Below are 20872 nucleotides of genomic sequence, written 5' to 3'. Positions count from 1 at the left end.
CAATGAATATGAGTGTATATTATTGATATTATACAGAAAAATATAAACTCGGTAGTCTTGGTGTTTACCTATATTATAAGTTATAACTACGTGGGACTGATTATACTATGTTACCGTGTTACTGTTATAATTAATAAACTTGGGTTGTGGGACGGTGATTGAAGTTAAGTCTCTACCTTGTTCCGAAATTGATGAACGATTTCTGAGTCTGCAGTTGAGGTGGATTCAGCTCTCAACAGGATCATCACTCACTCTTGCCTCCACTTCCTCTTTTCTCATCTCTACTTTTGTGTCTTTGCCCGAAGGAATGCTGTGTCTCTGATTTAATTGTAGTTCGTGTCTTTGGGCCCTCAGTGCACATAATAGAATTGGGCCGGCTCAGCCCAATGTGGTGAAAACACGGGCCCACCCAGCTCCAACCTACAGGTTCCCGCTTTCACAGTTTCACCTGATGGAATATTAATAAAGTAATACCAAAATCCCTAAAACAGTAAAACAGTTCAGAGCAAGACTGCAAAGAAGAGGAAGAAGAAGAAGAAAGGGAAGAGAATCAATTCTTGTTGTTTGGTCTTTGAAGGTACGCAACTTTTGTTTTTAATTTCTTTACTCGCAATTTTATTATTGAAGCTGTCTCCTTTCTATCAGTCAGTTCTTGTTGTAATGCAATTTCTTATATCAACAACAACATCGCTGCATCATTTTACTATATTTTGATTTCCTTCCCAACTCCGACAGCATCATAAATCGTAATTAGTATTTTCTTGAATTACCCATTTGCTTATCCTTGATATTTTGGGCATGCCAATTTTTTTCTTAGAGTATTGTTAAGTTCAGAGGAAGTTTCAGGAATGATTTAATGGTGAAGTATCTTATTAAAAGTACCATTTCTGTGACTAAAACTGTACCATGATTATTTACAGTGTTCAAATGCTATTTTTGCGTGTTCCCCCTTTTGTTTCATGTTAAAAAGCTAATTTTGTGAGTTTTGCTTTTTTATTTTTGGGCACACACTAGAGCTATCTAGAGCTGGAACCCATAAAAGATTCTTCACTTTCTGTACAAACTAGCAAGCAATGGAGTGATGGGCAGGTAAGAGAATTTTTAGCATTTATTCAAATAGTCATGCTCAGAGATTTTGGTTCTGGGTGTTGAGTTTATGTTCCGAATTCATTAATCTTTGAGTCTTACTGGAAACTACTTTGTTATGATAGGTCCTGTACAAGATGTCCTCCCGAACTGCCCAAATCCGCCTTGTCAGCTCTCATCCTGAGGTTTATGAACCATGTGATGATTCATTTGCTCTAGTAGATGCTCTTTTAGCTGATCGAGCCAACTTGTTACAGCATCAACCAACATTGTGCCTGGAACTGGGTTGCGGCAGTGGATATGTTATTGCTTCTCTAGCTCTTATTCTTGGCCAGGAGGCACACTATTTTGCAACTGATATCAACCCCCATGCGGTGAGGGTGACTCGTGAGACACTGGAAGCACACGGGGTTCATGCAGAGTTGATAACCACTAACATTGCAACAGGACTGGAGAAGCGTCTGGCAGGATTGGTTGATGTAATAGTTGTGAACCCACCTTATGTTCCGACCCCTGAAGATGAAGTGGGTTGTGAAGGAATTGCCGCTGCTTGGGCTGGTGGGGAGAATGGACGTAGTGTGATTGATAAGATACTGCCTATTGCTGATAATCTATTGTCAGAGAAAGGCTGGTTGTACATGGTCACTCTTACAGAAAACAATCCCTCCCAGATTTGCCTTCTAATGAGAGAGAAGGGCTATGCTTCCAGAATCCTTGTCCAGAGGTTGACGGAAGAAGAGAATCTCCAGGTCATCAAATTCTGGCGGGATTCTGATTCTCAATTAGAGGCAAAGGAAATGGCAACAAACAAAACAGTTCCTTCAAGGGTCATGGAGTCTTTGCTCTCACAATTCCCTAGAATGTCGTTTTGGAGAGGCAGTAACAGCAACAGTAGCTGATGAATAGAGAAAGTTTTCTAGTGTGTACAGGATGGATAAATTGTTTCTGTTCTCATATTCTTCTCTGACTTTTGGAAACTTTTGTTGGAATGTAAGAAGCCCACCTTGAATCGTTTGGTGCTGCTCTGGGGCTTGCTGAAATGAAAGTTTATTTTTCATGAAAACTTGCAAGCACTGAATTTTTGTTCTCTAAGGAGCAGCAGTACGTTTTCCCTTGTATTGTTTGTCTTAAAGCCTTAAAGTTCCTTCAAGCAGTACATTTTTGTTTTCATGAAAGTTACTTTGCTTGCTTGAGGCTTAGGGTTTCAACAGCCTAAATCGACGCCTTAAAGTACACCCTCCTTAGCAAGTTCAATGTGTATCTGACTTTTGAGATGTGGAGACCCTATAGCTTTTATCTGCTTCTCCACTCGGGTCCAAATTAGAAGCTGAGGTCATTTTTCAAATTAGAATCAATGGCTTTATTTGAGAGTGTCAATGGTTGATGCCAATTCAACATATCACAATCATCGGTTTCACTTGTGTTCAGTTTTCTTAATTTCAAAGCTATATTTCATCATAGAGAACTTAATGTAGGTCTTTGAAATTTCATAATTTCTATGCTTGGCAGTAATAGATCAAAAGTGTACAAAACTGTCGATGAAAGTTCTGTTGTAACATCATTCAATTATGTTGGACATGTGAAAATTGAAATAATTATTTAGTGAAGATTCAAATTTTCAAAGTCCGGTGATGACTCAGAGCTTTTTAAAATGGTAGCAGAAATTAAGAAAATGAGGGGCGCAATAGTTCTTGATGGGTGGTGGCAACAAGCTTCATATATGTACTAGCGTACCCAATCAAACCCCGTAGTGCAATAACAAACCACAGTATGCTGCAAAGACATATATGCTCACCTTTATCCTACTTGCCACCAAATTTTCATACAGAAAGGTTGTGCATCTCAAGGAAACAAGTATGATTACAACCCAAACAAACCCTTAACAAGTATGTGCTGGAGGACAGAACACATTCCTTAAGCAAGCGGGTGTGCTTACTCATAGAAAACAAATACAAGTCCGATTATGTGTATATTCTTTACAGAAAATGAGAAGTTTGATTGGTCTATAGAACAAATCTATACAGTAAATGATCAATAGCTTTTTCATCAAAGAGATTTACAGAGTTGTCCATGTCAAAACCGGCACATAGTTACATTTCAATTTCTCTGGTAATGCAGTAGCTGAACGAAGTCACCTGAAGTGCAAGCAAGATCACAAACTAGAGAGTTTTTTAGTCCTTTTAATAGCAGTCTTGGCAAGAGCATCACAAATCTCTCTCTTTCGTTTGGAGGCGGCAACTTTGTTGCCACCCACGCATTCAGAACTTTGTCCCTGAACTTTGAGTGCATCCTTCACAAAAACCTTTAACCTCAATAATGTGTCCTCTCTCTGCATAGAGGGAGGGGAGACAAAAAATGAGGATACATCTGAATTACATGGCATTGCCAAAGAAATTGAATAAACTTAAATAGGGTGGGTGATAATGCATGACAACATGCAATTCAAATTTCCAGATCACAGCAAAAACAAGTAGATAAACAAATAATGACCTGATCATCAATGTCAAGATCCACCACTTGCGCAGTTGCTTGGAAGTGGGGGTTATTCTGAGCGACTATTTCTAGAGCCTTGCTGAGATCTTCAGGAGATAACAGTGTGAGAGCTGTCCCAAGTTTTCTTTTTTCATCGGTAGACATTTTCCTAAATAAATCCACAGTCAAAATATATTCTCCACTGGTGCCAAAACAATCAATTAAAATAGCAGACACAATTAGGCCACACACATGCTGCTGCAAGAAAAATGCTAGATTCAGTGATGCTCATTCATAGTTACTACCCAAGAAATAAAGTTACGTATCTCAGTTTGCCACGCATCAATAGCTTAAATTTTGTATTCCATGAGACCCAAGTCACCCAACTTTAGTAAGAGGATGAATGCCAATCGGATATGCTATGAATATGAAGATTGAACAGTGTTAAAATAACACTTCCAGACTCATTCACTCTCACTCTCTCTGTCTGTTGTGTGTTCACACTTGCGTCTGTGAACACACAAATGAGCACGTGCATGTATACAATGAATGAATCCACATTCACTAATGTAATAACTAAAGTGAGCTCAACACTTAAATAATTTCTGAGGTCTGAACTGCCCTTCAACTACAGTAAAAAATCTTACCTCAATCAACCATATTAACATAATAGATGAATAACAATTTTAGGGAAAAAGAATAAGCTTCTCATGCTTGCCCGTGGGGCACATCCTTTCATTAACAGATTTATCTTTGATATGAATTTTTCTAGAAGTAAATATGTTTGAAACCCAGGCTAAGAACATAAGCAATTAAGTTTAATTTCAGATTGAAATGGGTTCTTAACAAACCTGCACTTATCAACCACCATTTGTCTGAGATTCTTCAAATACACATCAATCTCAAGAAGCTGAAAAAGGATGACAAAAAAAAGTAGTTCAATGCATGTGTCCAAATTTACTCAAAGATAATTAAACTTTTGACTGTCAGTGCATGATGCCTGTGAAAATTAGAATAAAGAGAAAAAAGATAAGAAGCTTTACAATTTACTACGAAGCTTTTAATATTGACAAACCTCATTGCTTATATCCTTAGCCATGCTGGCATAAGCAGCCTCCTGAGCAAGTTGCATGTCTAGTCGTGCCTCTGCTTCCTCACTTACTTGCCTCGTTTCCTAGAATCACTTAGGTTGAAAGTCAGAAAGTTACTGAAACAATAGAGCAGGACAACTTAAAAGTCCTTAAATAATTCTGGTAACTAGATCCAGGAAGTCCAACATAAGATTCGTTGGGTTAGCAATTTACCTCTTCAACAACTTTGGGCAAAAGTTGTAGCCATTTTTCTTCAAATTTTTCCAACAACGTTTTGGCCATCACATGAACATCATCTTTTTCATCATTATATTTCATTGCATTCTTAAATACCAGCCTCACATCAGCATATATCTCCCTAACATTCTTATAGCCAGCACCATCCTTAGCTTCCATTTTATTTTTAATGGTACCAAAGTCCATGGGCTTCTCAATAACCTAATATAAGGCACCCAAACAAATTAGGCATACCCTCGAAGGGATTTTCTTGTTTTTTTATTCAAAATGAAAATGACTTAGAATAAAGAATGAATAACATTCAGTGAAAGACTGTCGCCAATCAAAAAATTCTGAAGGAAGCTCTTTACTTCATAATAGTCATGCAATCCCAGACCTTCAACATCTACAGGCTCCATAAAGGGCCACGCCCACTTGTGCTGAGTGATCTGGAAAATGCCAAGTAAAGCAATGTTAACTAGTGATTAACCCAGATAACCCGATAAATGATATTCATCACTGTTTGAGCGTCAAAGATTGAATGGAAGATTTAAGGCAAAACCATATACACATTACAGAATGAGAAAAGATCAAAGTCAACTCACATATGTAGTTGGTACCTCACTCATATAGATATAGCAGTACTATCAAGTATCAGAAAATTTGTTATATCAAGAAACATATAATTTTCTTTCAGCAAGAAAAAAATCCATCATTTATGAGTCTCCTTCCCTTTGCCTTTCTGCAAGAGGATCTGACAAGTGCCAACTAAATTTCTCTCATTCAGATAATCTGCAAGAGGATCTGACAAGTGCCACCTAAATTTCTCTCATTTAGTCATTTAACATGAAATTGACAGTATCCTTTCAACTTGATAAAAATATATAGCTTTTTATAGCAATTACAAAAATGTCTGCTATTTACTACTCAGTATTAAGGCTAAGTGATTCTGTCTTCTACCAAAAGAAGTTAATACCTACATAAAAAAACAATGTCATAAATTTGACCATGCATATTTGATTGTGTTCCCAACACTGTATCATCTCACTTTTTGCCCTTCCCTAGGAAAGTTTCTGTGAAAGTTATTTCAAAAAATCAAAAGAACAGACTCCAACAATATTATCAAGAAAGAAAATAATTAATAAGCATATGAAGGCATTAGTTAAGTGAGAACCCTAACATGTAAAGCATATATCTTCATCAGAATATACCCAAGTACTTGCATCCTTTGCTGAGTGACCTATATATATATATATATATATATATTATGAGACATTGCAGAGGGTTGGTGCTTGCCTGACGGAATATTGTGGCAAATTGCCGCATAAGCTCTTGCATTCTCTTGGTAGCAGCGGCTTCCCTAGGCAATGCATCTTGCTGCTGCTTCTTAATGCTATGAAACTGTTTATCCCTGTCTTTCTCCTTCACAATCGTGCTACCTTTTGGAGTGGTTAGTTGCACATTGCCAGTAGTCAAGTAAAACCGTTCAACCTCATTCACTCTTTTCTCAAGCTGCAAGTAAACAACAAAAAAAGTCAATTTGTTCACAAAATTAAAATTCCAGACAAATGCAACATGCCAATAAATTCAAAACTGCATAAATGAAACAACTGCACAGAACACAGTTTAAATAAGCCACTGTCAAAGCCAATAATTGGCTGCAGCGGCAGAAGCATAAGGTCACCAAAAGGTGGAGCTGGACATAATTAACTTTAGGCAAGAACTGGTGGGACAGGTCACGTGAACAATATTATGCAGATAAACATTTGAAATTCATGATGAAAAACCATTGGAGTGGAAAAACATGCAACACCAACTAAATTATATGATAAAAGTAAGCCTCTTAATCCCATAAACAGTTTATTAGTTTCCAATTGGTGGTAAAAAGCCTCACCGTATCAACCTTTCCCGAAATTTCATCAACAGAATGCCTAAAACACTCCACTTCAGCCGCACCATCAGCATTTGGGTTTGATGAACTCACTGGCTCCATCTGGTAGAAGATCAATGCAAAATCATTCCAAGATTCTTTCCAATCTTTCTAATTCTCTGGAATTCATTTTTCTTATTAAAAAAAGAAAAACCAATTGAAGAAGTTGAATTCATGAGAAAGATCGGTGAATTTTGATGCAAATGAATTAAAGATTACATCTTTATTGTTAAACCCTAAAACCCATTTCTTTGGATCAACGAAATGAGGTAGAGAGTACATACATATACAATTCGACCCTGCAACCCTTTCTCTCTTCTCAAACAAACACATACATAGATATAGATAGTTGTTTAGTATATGGAAATGGGTGTGTACCTGCAGGGACAGAGACGCATACTGCGTCTGTCAGACTGAGAGAGCAGTGCCGCAGTGACAGGAAGAAGCAGAAGAACTTGATGCCCAGTCAGTGTTGTGTATCTCGGATCCTTAGGAAGTCCAAGTCTTTGGATTTTGGGCTCGTATTTATAGTTTATGTGCATCCTCCGCTCATTGGGCTTGGGCTCTTACTTTTTGTCTTAACCATTTTAGACGGCCCAATATAACCTTTTCTTATTTTTAAATTCATAGCTTATTGCTGTCATGACTTTTACTGTTTTTTCTTTTTTCTAATTTGGAAATGAGTGACCATTCATTTTTTTTCACTTTCTGTTTTAAGAAGAAAACATTGAGCTAAGAGAAATGAGAGAAAGGAGTAGGTGCAAAAAGAAAAGAAAACCACATGATATATACGTTTGTCTTCATAAATTAGGTGTAAACAATCTTTAATATACCTATTTAATTTTTTTTTGTTATTTATGTGTACATTTATACCGTAATTTTCTTCATTATTTATTAGATAAATTGAACAAAATATGTGTAAAATATGACGGGAGTCGCGGTAAAAAGAGAGAATGTGGTACATATAAAATGAAAATGGATCAATTTTTCTTTTTATATTAAAGAAAGTGGATAAGTTGAGAGTAGCGTGCGTGATGTACTTACTATCCTATCATTAGTTTTTAAATCTATTATTAAAATGTGTAAAGTAATAAGGGTAGAGTTAACATTTTTACTTAAGATTGATAAAGACAGTTGTCAATACTAGTATAATCATCCCTATAACTTATTTAAACTAGGAGCCTATAAATGCATTAAAACATTAGATTCATATAACCACAATGATTAAGTCCTTTAAATAAGAGACAATAATATCTCCTATACAATAATGATGATATGTGCGCAATAGGAAATTTGAACAATGTTCGTTTATATTAAGCATGATAAGTTTAAGGCCGATCCTGAAATCTTAGGGGCTTGAGACGAACTATTTTTTATGGGATGTTCCATCTTTTATATGCATTATTTAGGCCTAACGTAGTATATATGTATATAAGATAACTATAAATTTGGGGGCTCAACCTTTCGGACCCAAGCCAGTTACTTCATTTGCCTATATTGAACATGTGCGCAAATGATATATACAGCTAGTTAGCTTTATTCCCGGCTTTGATTTAATTTTATGGGGTCATCACAATTCAGAAGACAACAACTAAGGACCTGATTCTTATGCCATTCAGTTCCACATGAACCAAATTGAGTGCTGTACATGACATTGAATATTTCCAATAATGACTATACTGGACTAGTTGGATCAAGTTGCATGCCAATTAATATGAATGAACCAAGTCATAGAGTAAGCCATAAGAACAGTAAGAATTAATACAGTACTAACAGGAACTAGATAAGAAGATAGAACTAACTCATGAATTTCCCAACCAATGCTTGTCTCTGTACTGTAATCAAAGTATAAATTACATACATAGTAATTCACAGACACATATATAGAATATATATAATTGATAAGTACAGAGAGCTAGCTAGACACATGAATATTGAAAGCTTTGGAAAATCAAAGAAAAACAAATATTCGAAATAGATTACAAGTATTAATAATAAAGAATAACAAATCAAATCTGATTTCAAATAAAACTTTTACACAAACTTGGGGGATGACTTAATTTCCAACTGTACTTGATGTTCATGTTGTGATCAAGCCTTTGCTGGTTCTGCAGCAGCTTCTACTGGTTTTTCCTCAGCGTAGGCTGCTGGCTCAGCTTTCTCTTCCTTCTTCTCTGTAACCTCTTCTTTCTTATACTCTGGCTCATCATCTTTCTTGATCTCTACCACCTCTTCTTTTTTCTCTTCCACTACTTCTTCTTTCTTCTCTTCTTCAATTACAATCTCCTTTTCTTTTCCACTAGTTTCCTCTTCAGTTTTGGCTTCTGTTGTTGCTGGTGGTGCCTCCACTTTCTCCTCTACCACAATATAAGTTGACACCTTCTCAAAAACAAAGAACACTGGGCCTGGAACGTAGGCTGCCCCGTACTTTGATGATGCTTCCGATACTGGTTTCGATCCTGGAAATTCTGTGTTCATGCATACATGTTAATTAGTTTAACCCAACAAGTAAATGCACAAGACTTTAATTTGGCAGAGAGCATTCACAAAAAAATTAAGTATGATTGATTAATATATACCTATTTTAGCAAGCTCTTCAAGGAACTTGTCGACTGCAGCTGAGTACTTCTTCAACCCTGCCTCTTTGCGTTCCTTAATCAAAGCCTGTTTATGGTGAAAGTTCAAGAAGCAGCCTTAGTTAATTGGCCATGATCAATTCACTCTTTTATTATTTGTCTATTTGTTTTTAGTCATGACTCATGCCTTTGTTTCCATATGGGGTTTTTATCTGACCTTGATTTCAGCAGAGGCAGCTTCATATATTTCAACTACTTTTGCTTCAAGCTCAGCCTTCTTCTCTTCAAACTGCTTGCTTATTTCCTCCTAAACCAAATTAACATGACCAAATTAATACCATATGAAAAATATATGGCCAAAAGAAATATAATACAGGCAGAAATTAAATGCTCTCTAGCTATCTAGTTTTGGAGTAATTAGCAAACCTTAGTCTCATCAAAGGACTTGCAAGCCTCAGCAGCCTCAGCCTTTTTTATACTGTTCTTATTCTCGAACACCTTCTTGATCTTTGGAAGCACCTTTGATTTCCAATAACCCATCTCTTTTTTAAACTCAAATATCCCAAAAACAAGGCTAAAAGAAAAAATAACAATCCAAACAAAGAGAAGAAATTAGATATCAAAAGTCAAGGAAAATAGTCACAAATATAATTGCAGAATATCAAAACTTAGTACTACAAATTAAAGTCTGCAAGAGCACAAAGAACTTGATGAAGCTCTAAGATAAGATTAATCTCTCTATCTTACCTACTTAGTTGTATGATCTCTTCCCCTCACTCTATCTCTCTCTCTTTGTCTCTCTGTTGTTGTAGTCTCCAATCAAGCTATCAAAGTCCCCCTCAATGCAATGCTTAAGTACTGTAGCAGCCAACTGTCCTTCCAAACTAAGCCACATAAAGCTTTGCTATGTGGCATCAACATATAGACATACTTCCCACAGAAAAGCCCCTAGGATTCCATGTTAATTACCAAAATACCTACTTATTCAATGATTCCAGCCAACCTCCCTTGCAAAATGACCTCTCCTACCCTCCGCCGTCAGCTCCACTCACTTAAATACAAGATTACAAGGGCTATCACAGTCCACCAAAAAGAGGTAGGTTTGGATGATTCATATATAATTCCATGTATGATTCAAGGCCAGGGTGGTCAGTGGTGTGGGGTGTAAATAAGTGGGGAATCTGAGGGGTGAAAGAGGGAATTAGAGAGGTGGGGTGTGGGCCCTGTGGGGGGGGGGGAGGTGACAGCTGGCAATCATCTCAAGCCTCAAGGGAGGAAGATATCATATTAATGTGGGACCCTTAAAAGGGTTTGCCAATTTTGATGTTGATCTGTAATTTAATTGTAACGTGTATGCATTTCTTTCTCTCCTCTCCTTTGGCTTCTTCTTCAGCTTCACAAAACTTCTCTCTCTCACACACGTGGCTTCGCTGGTATACTAACAAATACCAATCACGCCGTCAATGACTGTCTGTCAGCAAATTTCTTCACGAACCAACCCCCATGACCCCATGACAAAGTGGACAAGAATTGATGCCATGTTACTCTTTGTTTGAATGTATACAAATAAAAAAAAAAGGGTCATGATTGATGAATCAGAAAAACCATGTATGCAAAATGCATAGATAGATAGCTCATAGCTGGCTAGCCTAGCTTGCATCCACATGGGGCTTGATTATAATTTTTGTGTTTGGGCTAGAACAAGGAGTGGGAGACAAGAAACTTGGATTAGTTTATGGTGGTAGGGTTGGACAGGTTTTAGCTTTTATTAAGCTACCATAGCTACATACATTGGATAAATTTCAACTGGGTACCATAAAAGGTATATCACATGAATTGACAATATTCTAATTGATTATGCAAAGAGAATAGCTGCATATCTTTGTTTGAATGCACAGGCAGATTGATATATAGTATTTTGAAGAACTACATGAAAGACTGAAACAGCACTGTAAATATGTGTGTTTGTAGATATATTAATTATTTTTTGGGTCTTCAAAACAGACATTTTATCTATTGGGTCTTCAAAACAGACATTTTTATGTATTATATATAAGAGCGACATTAATGTGCCACCTGGGTTTGTTTTACCATGTTGCTATTATATTAATTTCAGGGAAGTATTGCAGGTGAGAACATCCTTCAAAATGTTTAGGGGGTTTTAATAAACAATTAGTCAGCCATCTTTGCTAATTAATTTGTCAGCCACCCATTTGCCTCCCCATGACAAAATTGTAGCTTGACTGTTGTAAAATTCTCCAACATCTATTCTTGTTGCAGACATCATCATGTAGTATCTATCTTTCTTAATTCTATGGACAATATTTGTAACTTTAAGGTCCAATTACTACTAATATATATATATATATATATTTATCTCCCTATCAAGAATGGTCAAGAACTCAAGGTTAGACTAATTCTAGGAATAGGATTAAGATTGAAACGGAGAGTCTTATCAAATAGATGTAATGCAAACACTTGCTTCAATTTTTTTTTTTTTTTTTTTTTATAAAAAATTGTGATAATTATGCAGAAGTTAATGTGAGAAAAAAAATACACTCAGAAGTTATAATTCCACCTAGCTTAAATTAATCTGATTTCTATACCCAAAAATATAAAAATAATGTGACTTCACAAATGACCTGTTCAGCAAGCTAAATCCAACCCTTCATAATTATTATAACAAAAGGCTGGTGAGCAGTCCCAAAGCAACCTCATCCTGAGCAGTGATGAAATGAAAATTATGGTATTAATTATGATAAAGTGATTTGTGGACCAAAAATATATGTTTACCATTCTTTGTCTTTGTTTCTTCTAGATTCAGCTATTGACTTCAAACCTTTGTAATCTTTAAACATGATAGAGGGTAAGGGTTCTAACAAACCAGATTGCTAATCTCAACGAATTGTGCCAACATTTATTTTTTCCTTTAAAAGAAAAAAAAAAAAAAACGAGTGCGCTTGAACTTAATTTAAAGTTTGAACAAAGAGAGGTAAAATAGTGACCAAAACCTGATTGGTTTCTTGTACAAATGTTTGCAAATTAGGAAATGCTTGATCAAATATTTAACAGCGAACAGTATGCTGGCTGCCACTAATAAATAATAATGGCTTTCATTATAAGGCTGTGAAAAAACTAATCCAATCTATAATCTATTAGGTTGGTTTGAATTTTAACAATTTTTAATTAGATTGGATTTGAAGATTATATAACCAATCAACAGTTGTCAATTATATATAAGAATCAAATCAAACCAAAGCAATCGAATCAATATAAGTAATATAAATATTTATATATTGTTTGAAAGGTATCTTAAGTTTTGTGGAGTTTATAGTATTCTCCTACAAGGAAGAGCCTCAAAGGCCATAACTGAGGCTATGTCATCTCTTGCCTAGTTAATATAAAAATGCTAATTAATGAATAAAACTTGTAAATTAAGTTGTAATACTTGAATTAATAAGTGCTCCCACCGTGTGCGCCTGAGGATAAGAATGGAAGTGGTATTGATACTCATAAATATCCAATTATCCATATGAGAAGTGATCAAATGCTACCCAGATGTCATGTCCATTGACAGTGTCCTTTAGTAATTGTCTTGAAATGGGATTTTGACCAATATACTTTCAACAATAATGACCAAGAAAGATTCAAGAGTACATAATTAGGGTGTGAGCATTTGAACATAAAGAAAAAAAAAATTGAATGTGACGGTGTGAGCATATTACTCATAAAAAATTATTGCATGTTACTGTCATACGTGATATCCTTCTCATAATATTATGTATATGAAATTCTGGACCTTTATACATCTTTTGAGAGAGGGATGTGATAGTCCCAAACAAATCCTCATCAAGTGCCGCGAAAGATGTGCACCAAATTTTAAAGAGTTATGCAGTCTTCGTCAACTGCTTCAGCCTTAATCAAAAGTTGAATCAAAACATTCAAGAAGACACAAAACATGACGTATGGATAGCGTTTGAGTGCAAAACTCTATTGAAAATAACATAACATATTCATCAACTCTTATGTCACTCTGAAAATGAAAGCTAGTGATTACTGATTAGAGATTAAATGGATTAGACTAGCCTTCGCTAATTAATAATTAATAATTTAATATTGCTTTGAGGTGTTTTCCAACCTAAGCATCTCAATTAGACGTTTCTGTCTTCTTCCTTTTCACTAACGAAATAAACAAAACCCTGTTAATTTTCAGTGAACAGTTTGCACCACAGGCTTGAAAGAACATATATGTACTTTTCTTTTCTTTTTACTTTTTCCCCCTAAAAGAGAGCAGCCCTGAACTCAGAGACATGTATGCATGTTTCATGCTTGTATGTTTTCGTTTATAAGCTAGGCAAGGCTTGGCACCATTTACTTTGTTGGATTTTCATATATAATCATGTTATGCATGTTAAAATTTAACTTTAAAGGCAAACATGAAACTGCCAATCTGTCACAATTCATCTATAAAAACTTCATTCATGTCAACAATGTGAAATAAAAGATGCAAAACTGAAACAGTACACCTGCTTCATGTCATGGATTGGGTTAAAATGCCAGACACAGTACACCTACTTCAGCAGGCCGGAAGGAACATCGTCTTAGATCCCAGGTTACAGCAGAGAATAATATATAAATGAGCGGTCAAGTTAATCATAAATTCGTTCTTTCATGGTATAATGGGTGAGCCTAGCAATGTGCTAATGACAGTAGTCACAGTACCAACTTTTCAGCAGCTCTGATGAACTTACTGGTTGTTCTCTTACTGCAACAAATTCTTTCCGCAACATGATAAAGCCAAACTTCGTGCAGAACAGGGCACCATGTGCACTTATGGACAATAAATGATTCAGTGGTTCCCTACTTAATAGCATAACCACATCACTCTATGACATAGTTGGGATTCACAGCCAATATTCTGTTATTTCTGGACACTGATGGCTGCCCTGCACCTCCAACTTCTGCTCCTTGCCTACCATCATCTACTACTATTAAAGTTCCTTCTTTTCTTATCAAACACTGCATTACAGGCAATTTTTAATAACAAATAACAGCTATTATATCCAGATAATATGATATACTCTTACACTAAGATAACTGTACTTTACCTCTATGATAGCTTTGATATTGGAAACTTCCTTAAGTACCTCCTCCTGGGTACTGTAATTATTTTTCTCATTCTGCTGACGAACATACCATTGAATCAAATCATTCTGCCTCATTCCAGCCAGCCCTGTCCCTGCAAAAAACAAGGAAACCTCAAATTGTTCAAGAAAATGATGTGAATTACTAGGTATTGATTACGAAGTACTTCTATATCAGAATAAGACTTGGAGTCCATCTGGAAGGAGTGAATTCAAATCTAGGGATTTAGTTAATATTATATAGTTAGATTGTTATTGAACTATCACAATACATAAATATCCATATTAAGTAAAAAGAAAACACATGGATTTCAAATGATTCATTGTATATATTTTTTTTTTTGGCCAGTCCAATGATTCATTGTATATAGTTATTGCAAATATATAGTATCTAGCCATTTAAGACTTTCTTAACTAATTTAGCTTCATTATCAAATCCAAAACCCTTCTTTTAAATCATTGCATCTAAATGGATCCTTAGTGATTTAGAAAGAATTGGGGCCTATTCGAGAGTTCTTCTTTGCTAAGCACTTTCACTCAATAGTATTTTTGTTAATAGGGCCCCTTATTAGCAGCACATTAAAAATTTATAAAAACTCAAGTGGTTCTTACATATTCACTTGGAAATGCTTCCTGAGGAAGCACTATCAGGTGCTTCTCTAAGAAGCACTTCCTTAACCTCAAAAGCACTTTTGTATATTTCTTCCAAACGTTATAAAAAATAAAACGCTTTTCAGTTATTTGGGAGTGTTTTTGGCATTAGGTAATTGGAACTAGCATTATAAAGACAGATTGATCTTACATCTCATGATTACATAAAAGTTAATAAGAATGTCTTACCACTTTGTCTAACAGCTTCTTCATGTTGTCTAAGACACATGACAAGGGCCTTGGTAACCGTATCAAAATAGTCAGAACTTAGTGTAAGCTTATTTCCTTGTTGGTTTGTAGAACCTGCTCTAACCACTTCTGCACCATCATAATTCACATAAAGTGATCATTCCAAGATAAAGATTGAAGAAGGCATATATAAATAATGGTCTTATGCTCATACCAGCATCCCCAGAAGCTGGCTCAGCTCTGGCATTGCTTGTTTCATCATCAACTGGATCAGTACCATTATTTCCATTATCATCAGCCTCAGCATTGTCACGAGTTTCTTGAAACTCTGACAGATCAATTGCGGTAGATTCCACACTGAATGGCAAAAGAACACACACATTATAGCCACAGAACATGTGTGCGTGTGTGCATTTTGTGTGTGTGTGTGTGTGTTTGAGAGAGAGAGAGAGAGAGAGAGAGAGAGAGAGAGAGAGAGAGAGAGAGAGGAAGAGAAAAATCAAGTTAGTCTCATTGTTTTCTTGCCTGATTATTGACATTTTCAGCAATCTCACTGCTAAACGGACATGGGGTGGTTTTACCTGTAAGAGTTATTTCTTAAGTATAAGAAAAACATGTACCCAATCTTAAATCCAGATAAATAACTTGCCACAATTTTAGGCACCTGAGTTTCTAAATGACTTCGAGCAATGGCCTCTGACAGTCTGATCAACGCCTCTAGTTGCCTAACTGTCATGCGATACGCAACTCTACTACCAGGAGCAGTATCACCTCTTCTGAGAGCAACATAAGAGTCCACCAACAGCTTTCTAGCATCTGAGGTTAACTGCATAATTTATTTTAGCTCTGTAAAAACAAAGCTTGAAGGCAAATATCTATAAGATTTGTGTGTGTGTGTGTGAGAGAGAGAGAGAGAGAGAGGTCATGATTGTGGGAAGTAGAGAAAGCAGACCTTTGGTTTCAGAGTTTTAGCATATGCAATATAACGCTTCAGCTGTGCAGTAGTGAATGCAGGAGTGAGTGCCTCTTCACGCTTTTGATGTACTCTTACAATGTGGTGAGCAATGTGGTAATCAGTTTCATCATCTGGGTCATCGATCATAACATATACCAGATCAAACCTTGAGAGAATAGGAGGAGGAAGAGCCACATTATACTGAAAAAAACAAAGAAGTGATCAGTCCATATTAAAAAACAAACTCCAAGATTTTATAATCATGCTACTGTAACAGACTAGGACATGAGCATTTCACTATTTAAAAATAATTTTCCTCTGGCGACGTTGCCCAGGGGAACGGCCCTGCACTTTTTAAAACAGTTAGTAGGCTTGCAGATGCAAGAACATGCATACCTTGAGGGGTTTAGATTTATCATAGCGCCCCCCCGTCGGGTTGGCAGCAGCAAGAATTGATGTTCGAGCATTCAGTGTCGCTTGTATTCCTGCTTTTGTAATGCTTATTGTCTGTTGTTCCATGGCCTCATGAATTGCAACCTTAAAGACCACTTACATATCATATTGACAGTTTCTCTATGCATAATATGTCAAGTCATGGGGTAACATAAAACAATACAAAATTTACCTGATCTCTGATGTCCATTTTGTCAAATTCATCAATGCAACAAATGCCATTATCAGCAAGCATTAATGCGCCAGCCTAAAATAAGATCAAATGTGAATATGATCAGCAATTTAAAAGCAGAGGCGCCAAGAGATTACCAATGGGAAAGAAGGAAATGCAGTATCAAAAAGTTGAGGTAGAACCCATGATTCATAGAATCAAATAAAGATTTGCAAATTGGTCAAGAAGCAACATAAATTTAAATCCTACCTCAATACAAAATTCCCCAGTTTCTGGTTCTTTGGCCACAGTTGCAGTTAAACCAGCAGCAGAGGAGGATTTCCCAGATGTGTAAACAGATCTTGGAACTATTCCTGAAGTATACCTACAGTTGATATAGAACAGCATAAGAAGTGGATATCTCTGAACTACAAGAACTTCAATGATAGGGAGAAGGGGCATACTTGAGGAACTGAGATTTTGCACAACTGGGGTCTCCAACTATACAAACATTGATATCTCCTCTCAAGTTGATACCTTCATGAGTAAACTTGTGGACGCCACCCAGAAGCATAAGCAGGATTGCTCGCTTGATGTCTTGGTGGCCAAATATAGTTGGGGCAATGCTATCAACAAGCTTATTGAAGAAATCAGGGGTATTTTTCATCCTTTGAGCTTCTTGTTTCTCTTCCTCCTGCCAAATTTATGAAGCAAAACTGTGGGTCTGAAGTGTGTTCCCTGAAAATACTAAATCTTTATGCAGAGAACTAATAACTTCCAGGAAAAAAAAAAACAGATGGCAAGCAAGTTCAATTTAAGCATCAAAAGTGAAATCAGAAATCAAAATGAATGTAAGAAGTAGGAAATGATTGAAAAGGTTGAACTAACAGTAAACTGCTGGTTGTCATCGTCATCGGCATCCTTCTTTCTATTCCGGATGTCAATATCCTGTCTACCATCAGAAATCTGAGGGAAACAAGAAAAACAATTAGAAAGCACAGATCATAGAAAGATACCAATCTCATAACCAGAACTGCTAATACAATCCACTCAATGACTAACCTGAACTGAATTAGCAATAAAGGCCAGGCGATAGGAGAGGTCTCTCACTCCCAAAGCTCGAAGACCCCTCACTCCATCATGTCCACCCATAGAATTGTTGCGCTGGGATGCTTGTCGAGAACATTCTGCTCTCTCTCCAGGGGCAGCCAATGCCGATATGTCTGGTATCACAACCACAGTGCCCGTGAAAATGACCCTACAAGTGCGCGTACAATGGAGCAGACATGTAGCTCCAACACAATTAGTACGTTGAAGAGAAAACAGAAGTACTTCAAGGAAAGGGATTGACTTTGCTTACGTGTCACCGGCCCTGGCCTTCTCAACAATCTCATGGCGAATTATAACATCCAGCGATCTGGGAAGGGACCCTGCAGGTATCTCATTGGAAGTCTCCTGCATTCGCACCCTCTGCCAGTCCGCAAATTTGCTCTCTTGCCGGAGTAATGCCCACCTTGCTCTATTTGCGCAAGTGGCATTGACACAGATTGTCGGCTTTGACCCCACAATTACAATAACAAATGAGAATCATCCAGGAACAGTCAAAATGAAAATTGAACTACATTTATGTCCAAAGAAGCAATTGGGTCATTAAATATACACTGACCTCAGTGTACTTAAATTGCTGTTCAACATTCTTGATGACGCCTCCGCACTCCAAGCACTTAAAAGTCCCATGGAGAAGCTCCGGTCGGACCTCACTGGTCCGAGTCACCACTCCTTTCACCGACACAAGTTTTCCAATTTCAGCTGTCGCCAATTCCCTCAACCTAGAGTAAATTCAAAAACTTTTACCCTTTTTGAAAATTTAATCAAAATATTTACCACATTATTCAAATAGGGAGTACCGAACCAAGTACCTCTTGGAGCCGGGGACGTTGATGAAGGCGACATTGATGTCCTTGTTGTTATCGTCGGAGATGAAGGTGGGCCGGAGCTCCATCACGAATCTCTTGCAAGCGTTCTTCAAATAAGGCTCAAACCTAATATAATCAAACGGTTAAACGATAGATCGCTCGAATTAACAAATCAAATAAAATGGGGTTTTTTTGTAAGGGTTAGGGTTTCGAAAAGACCAAATTGAAAAAGAAAAAGAGGATCGGACCTCAAGAACTCGTCGGAAATGGCCTTCTGGAGGAGATCGTTGAAGAGCATGACGTGTGAGAAGTCGATGAACATGGTGTTGGATTCGTTATTGCTCATAGCTTCGATCTCCGACTCGTAATACAGAACAACTCCTCCTCCTTCTGGTGTCTTGAAGCTCTTGAGGAAGTCCAGGAATATGTTTTCGACCCTCACTGCCTTCTCGTCCACCAAGTATCCGCCGTAGGCCTCCATTTCTGTTGGTCGCGATCTCTCCCACTCTCGTTCCTCCTTCTTTCTCTCAGTTTCTCTCACTCTCTACGCCGCTTCTGGTTTCTGGTTTCTGGCGCCAAAATAAGAGTCCTACCTCATCGCCTTCCCGCCAAAACACCCTCTCGTGTAACGGGTTATTGGGCTAGCATCCTAAACGGGCCTCCAGTTGTGCCTCTTTCGCCAGTTTTCGACGCCAGTCCAATACAAATATCAAGAGGCTTGTAAACCCCCTAACAATTTGATGTGTACACCCAACATCTAAATTATTTTTCAAAATTTTCAAATTTCTAAATTATTTTGTGATTTGTGGCTACCGACTGGTTCCTACGTGGTATATAAAGAGTAAAATGAATTTTTTTTGGCACTAGTTACAGATATCACTCTCAAACTATGCCATGTTAATCATTAATTAAAGCCGAAAATAGTCTCAAGTAAAAAAGTCACATGGTGCCAATGTAGCGCCACATGTGCAAAACCAATGAATGGATTGATTTTTTAACCATTTTGGAGTAAAGTATTTAACATAATTGAGTTTGCAAGGTAAAGTGTCAAAAATTTGAGTCTAGAGGTCAGAGTGTCAAACATGGCATAGTTTAGAGTGGTATATGTAATGAGTCTTTTTCTATTTGTAAACATCATTTGTTCTTAATAGTCGATTTATATTGAAATATGATTATATATTCATGTTAAAAAAAAAAAAAGGTTCATTGATTTTAACTATTAAATTTTAATAACTTTTTAGTTTAGGTACCAAAATTAAATAGCATTTTAGATTATATACTACTTAAAAAGTTAAACAAAATAATAAAGTAAAATGTATTAAAATTTACAAATATTATATCACATGCCACTACGACAAAAAAAAAATATATTACATTACAAATATTATATTAATTTATACTATATTGTATTAAAAAAAAATCAATCCAGTCACAACTTAACTGTGACTGTCTTGGTAAATTGAAAGAGACAACTCACACCACTATACTATGTATTATTTTGAGTAAAAGTATTGTTTTGACCACTATTTATACTATATTGTAGTATAATTTCTCTAAACATAATTCAATTAAGTCACAACTTAACTGTGACTGTCGTTCAGTCACAACTAAATTTGAAGTTGTGAGTGTCGTACAGTCACAACTAAATGTGAAGTTAAGACTACATTAGCAAATTTTCAAGATAATATAAAAGCCTCAAGGGTAATTTCGTCAAAATCTTATAAATTTTAACTAACACCCATCATATGTGGGCCAAAGGAAAAAAATGTCAAATGAAAAAGGCTCAAATCAAAAAGGCCAACATATTTGTGACCTAATCTAAAAAACTACATTTAAATTTAGTAGTTCAATTGAAATATTATATGGTCTTCATGCTATACTAAAAAATTATTGAGATTTGGTATTTAATCCTAATTTTCTAAAAAAATTATTAAAATTTGATATTTAATCCTAATTTTCTATAAAAAAAAAATGGTGTAGAGAAAATAAAAAATTATTGGAAATACGCATCATTAATCGCGTGTCTTGCAAGTCCATTACTT

The 20872-nt window shown here is 36.3% G+C and overlaps 4 protein-coding genes across 5 annotated transcripts; 1 reads left to right on the top strand and 3 right to left on the bottom strand.

The window, feature by feature from the left end:
• The first annotated feature begins 441 nt into the window (after positions 1 to 441).
• On the top strand, positions 442 to 2380 carry LOC147297507 (S-adenosyl-L-methionine-dependent methyltransferases superfamily protein). Its single transcript, XM_086229072.1, has 3 exons — positions 442 to 577; positions 1015 to 1089; positions 1212 to 2380. Exon 3 carries the CDS (start codon positions 1224 to 1226, stop codon positions 1983 to 1985), a length of 762 nt encoding a protein of 253 aa, XP_086085198.1. The 5' UTR covers positions 442 to 577; positions 1015 to 1089; positions 1212 to 1223; the 3' UTR covers positions 1986 to 2380.
• A 645-nt stretch (positions 2381 to 3025) lies between these two features.
• Positions 3026 to 7292, bottom strand: LOC147297506 (transcription factor GTE1-like). Its single transcript, XM_086252438.1, has 9 exons — positions 7174 to 7292; positions 6760 to 6858; positions 6162 to 6377; positions 5237 to 5314; positions 4863 to 5087; positions 4634 to 4732; positions 4410 to 4468; positions 3577 to 3727; positions 3026 to 3415 (listed from the first exon to the last, which is right to left on the bottom strand). The coding sequence occupies exons 2-9, from the start codon at positions 6856 to 6858 to the stop codon at positions 3239 to 3241; spliced, it is 1104 nt and encodes a 367-aa protein (XP_086108564.1). The 5' UTR covers positions 7174 to 7292; the 3' UTR covers positions 3026 to 3238.
• Positions 7293 to 8628: 1336 nt separating this feature from the next.
• Positions 8629 to 10266, bottom strand: LOC147297505 (plasma membrane-associated cation-binding protein 1-like). Its single transcript, XM_086252858.1, has 5 exons — positions 10119 to 10266; positions 9798 to 9945; positions 9589 to 9678; positions 9375 to 9459; positions 8629 to 9263 (listed from the first exon to the last, which is right to left on the bottom strand). Exons 2-5 carry the CDS (start codon positions 9909 to 9911, stop codon positions 8887 to 8889), a joined length of 666 nt encoding a protein of 221 aa, XP_086108984.1. The 5' UTR covers positions 9912 to 9945; positions 10119 to 10266; the 3' UTR covers positions 8629 to 8886.
• Positions 10267 to 13948: 3682 nt separating this feature from the next.
• Positions 13949 to 19352, bottom strand: MCM6 (minichromosome maintenance (MCM2/3/5) family protein). Of its 2 annotated transcripts, none has more exons than XM_086256908.1 (17): positions 19079 to 19352; positions 18834 to 18956; positions 18581 to 18743; positions 18275 to 18468; positions 17977 to 18172; positions 17803 to 17880; positions 17379 to 17608; positions 17185 to 17299; positions 16936 to 17010; positions 16707 to 16847; positions 16308 to 16511; positions 16020 to 16181; positions 15881 to 15936; positions 15570 to 15712; positions 15356 to 15484; positions 14480 to 14610; positions 13949 to 14390 (listed from the first exon to the last, which is right to left on the bottom strand). In XM_086256908.1, exons 1-17 carry the CDS (start codon positions 19309 to 19311, stop codon positions 14253 to 14255), a joined length of 2511 nt encoding a protein of 836 aa, XP_086113034.1. In that variant the 5' UTR covers positions 19312 to 19352; the 3' UTR covers positions 13949 to 14252. The 2 variants fall into 2 exon arrangements, with proteins under 2 accessions (XP_086113034.1, XP_086113041.1); XM_086256915.1 differs by having other exon boundaries at positions 15356 to 15481.
• Positions 19353 to 20872: the final 1520 nt, after the last annotated feature.

The sequence above is a fragment of the Dryas octopetala genome, chromosome 1 (genome assembly GCF_963921425.1).
Source record: "Dryas octopetala chromosome 1, drDryOcto1.1, whole genome shotgun sequence".
Classification (NCBI taxonomy): domain Eukaryota; kingdom Viridiplantae; phylum Streptophyta; class Magnoliopsida; order Rosales; family Rosaceae; genus Dryas; species Dryas octopetala.
This window is presented reverse-complemented; position numbering and strand designations above follow the sequence as displayed.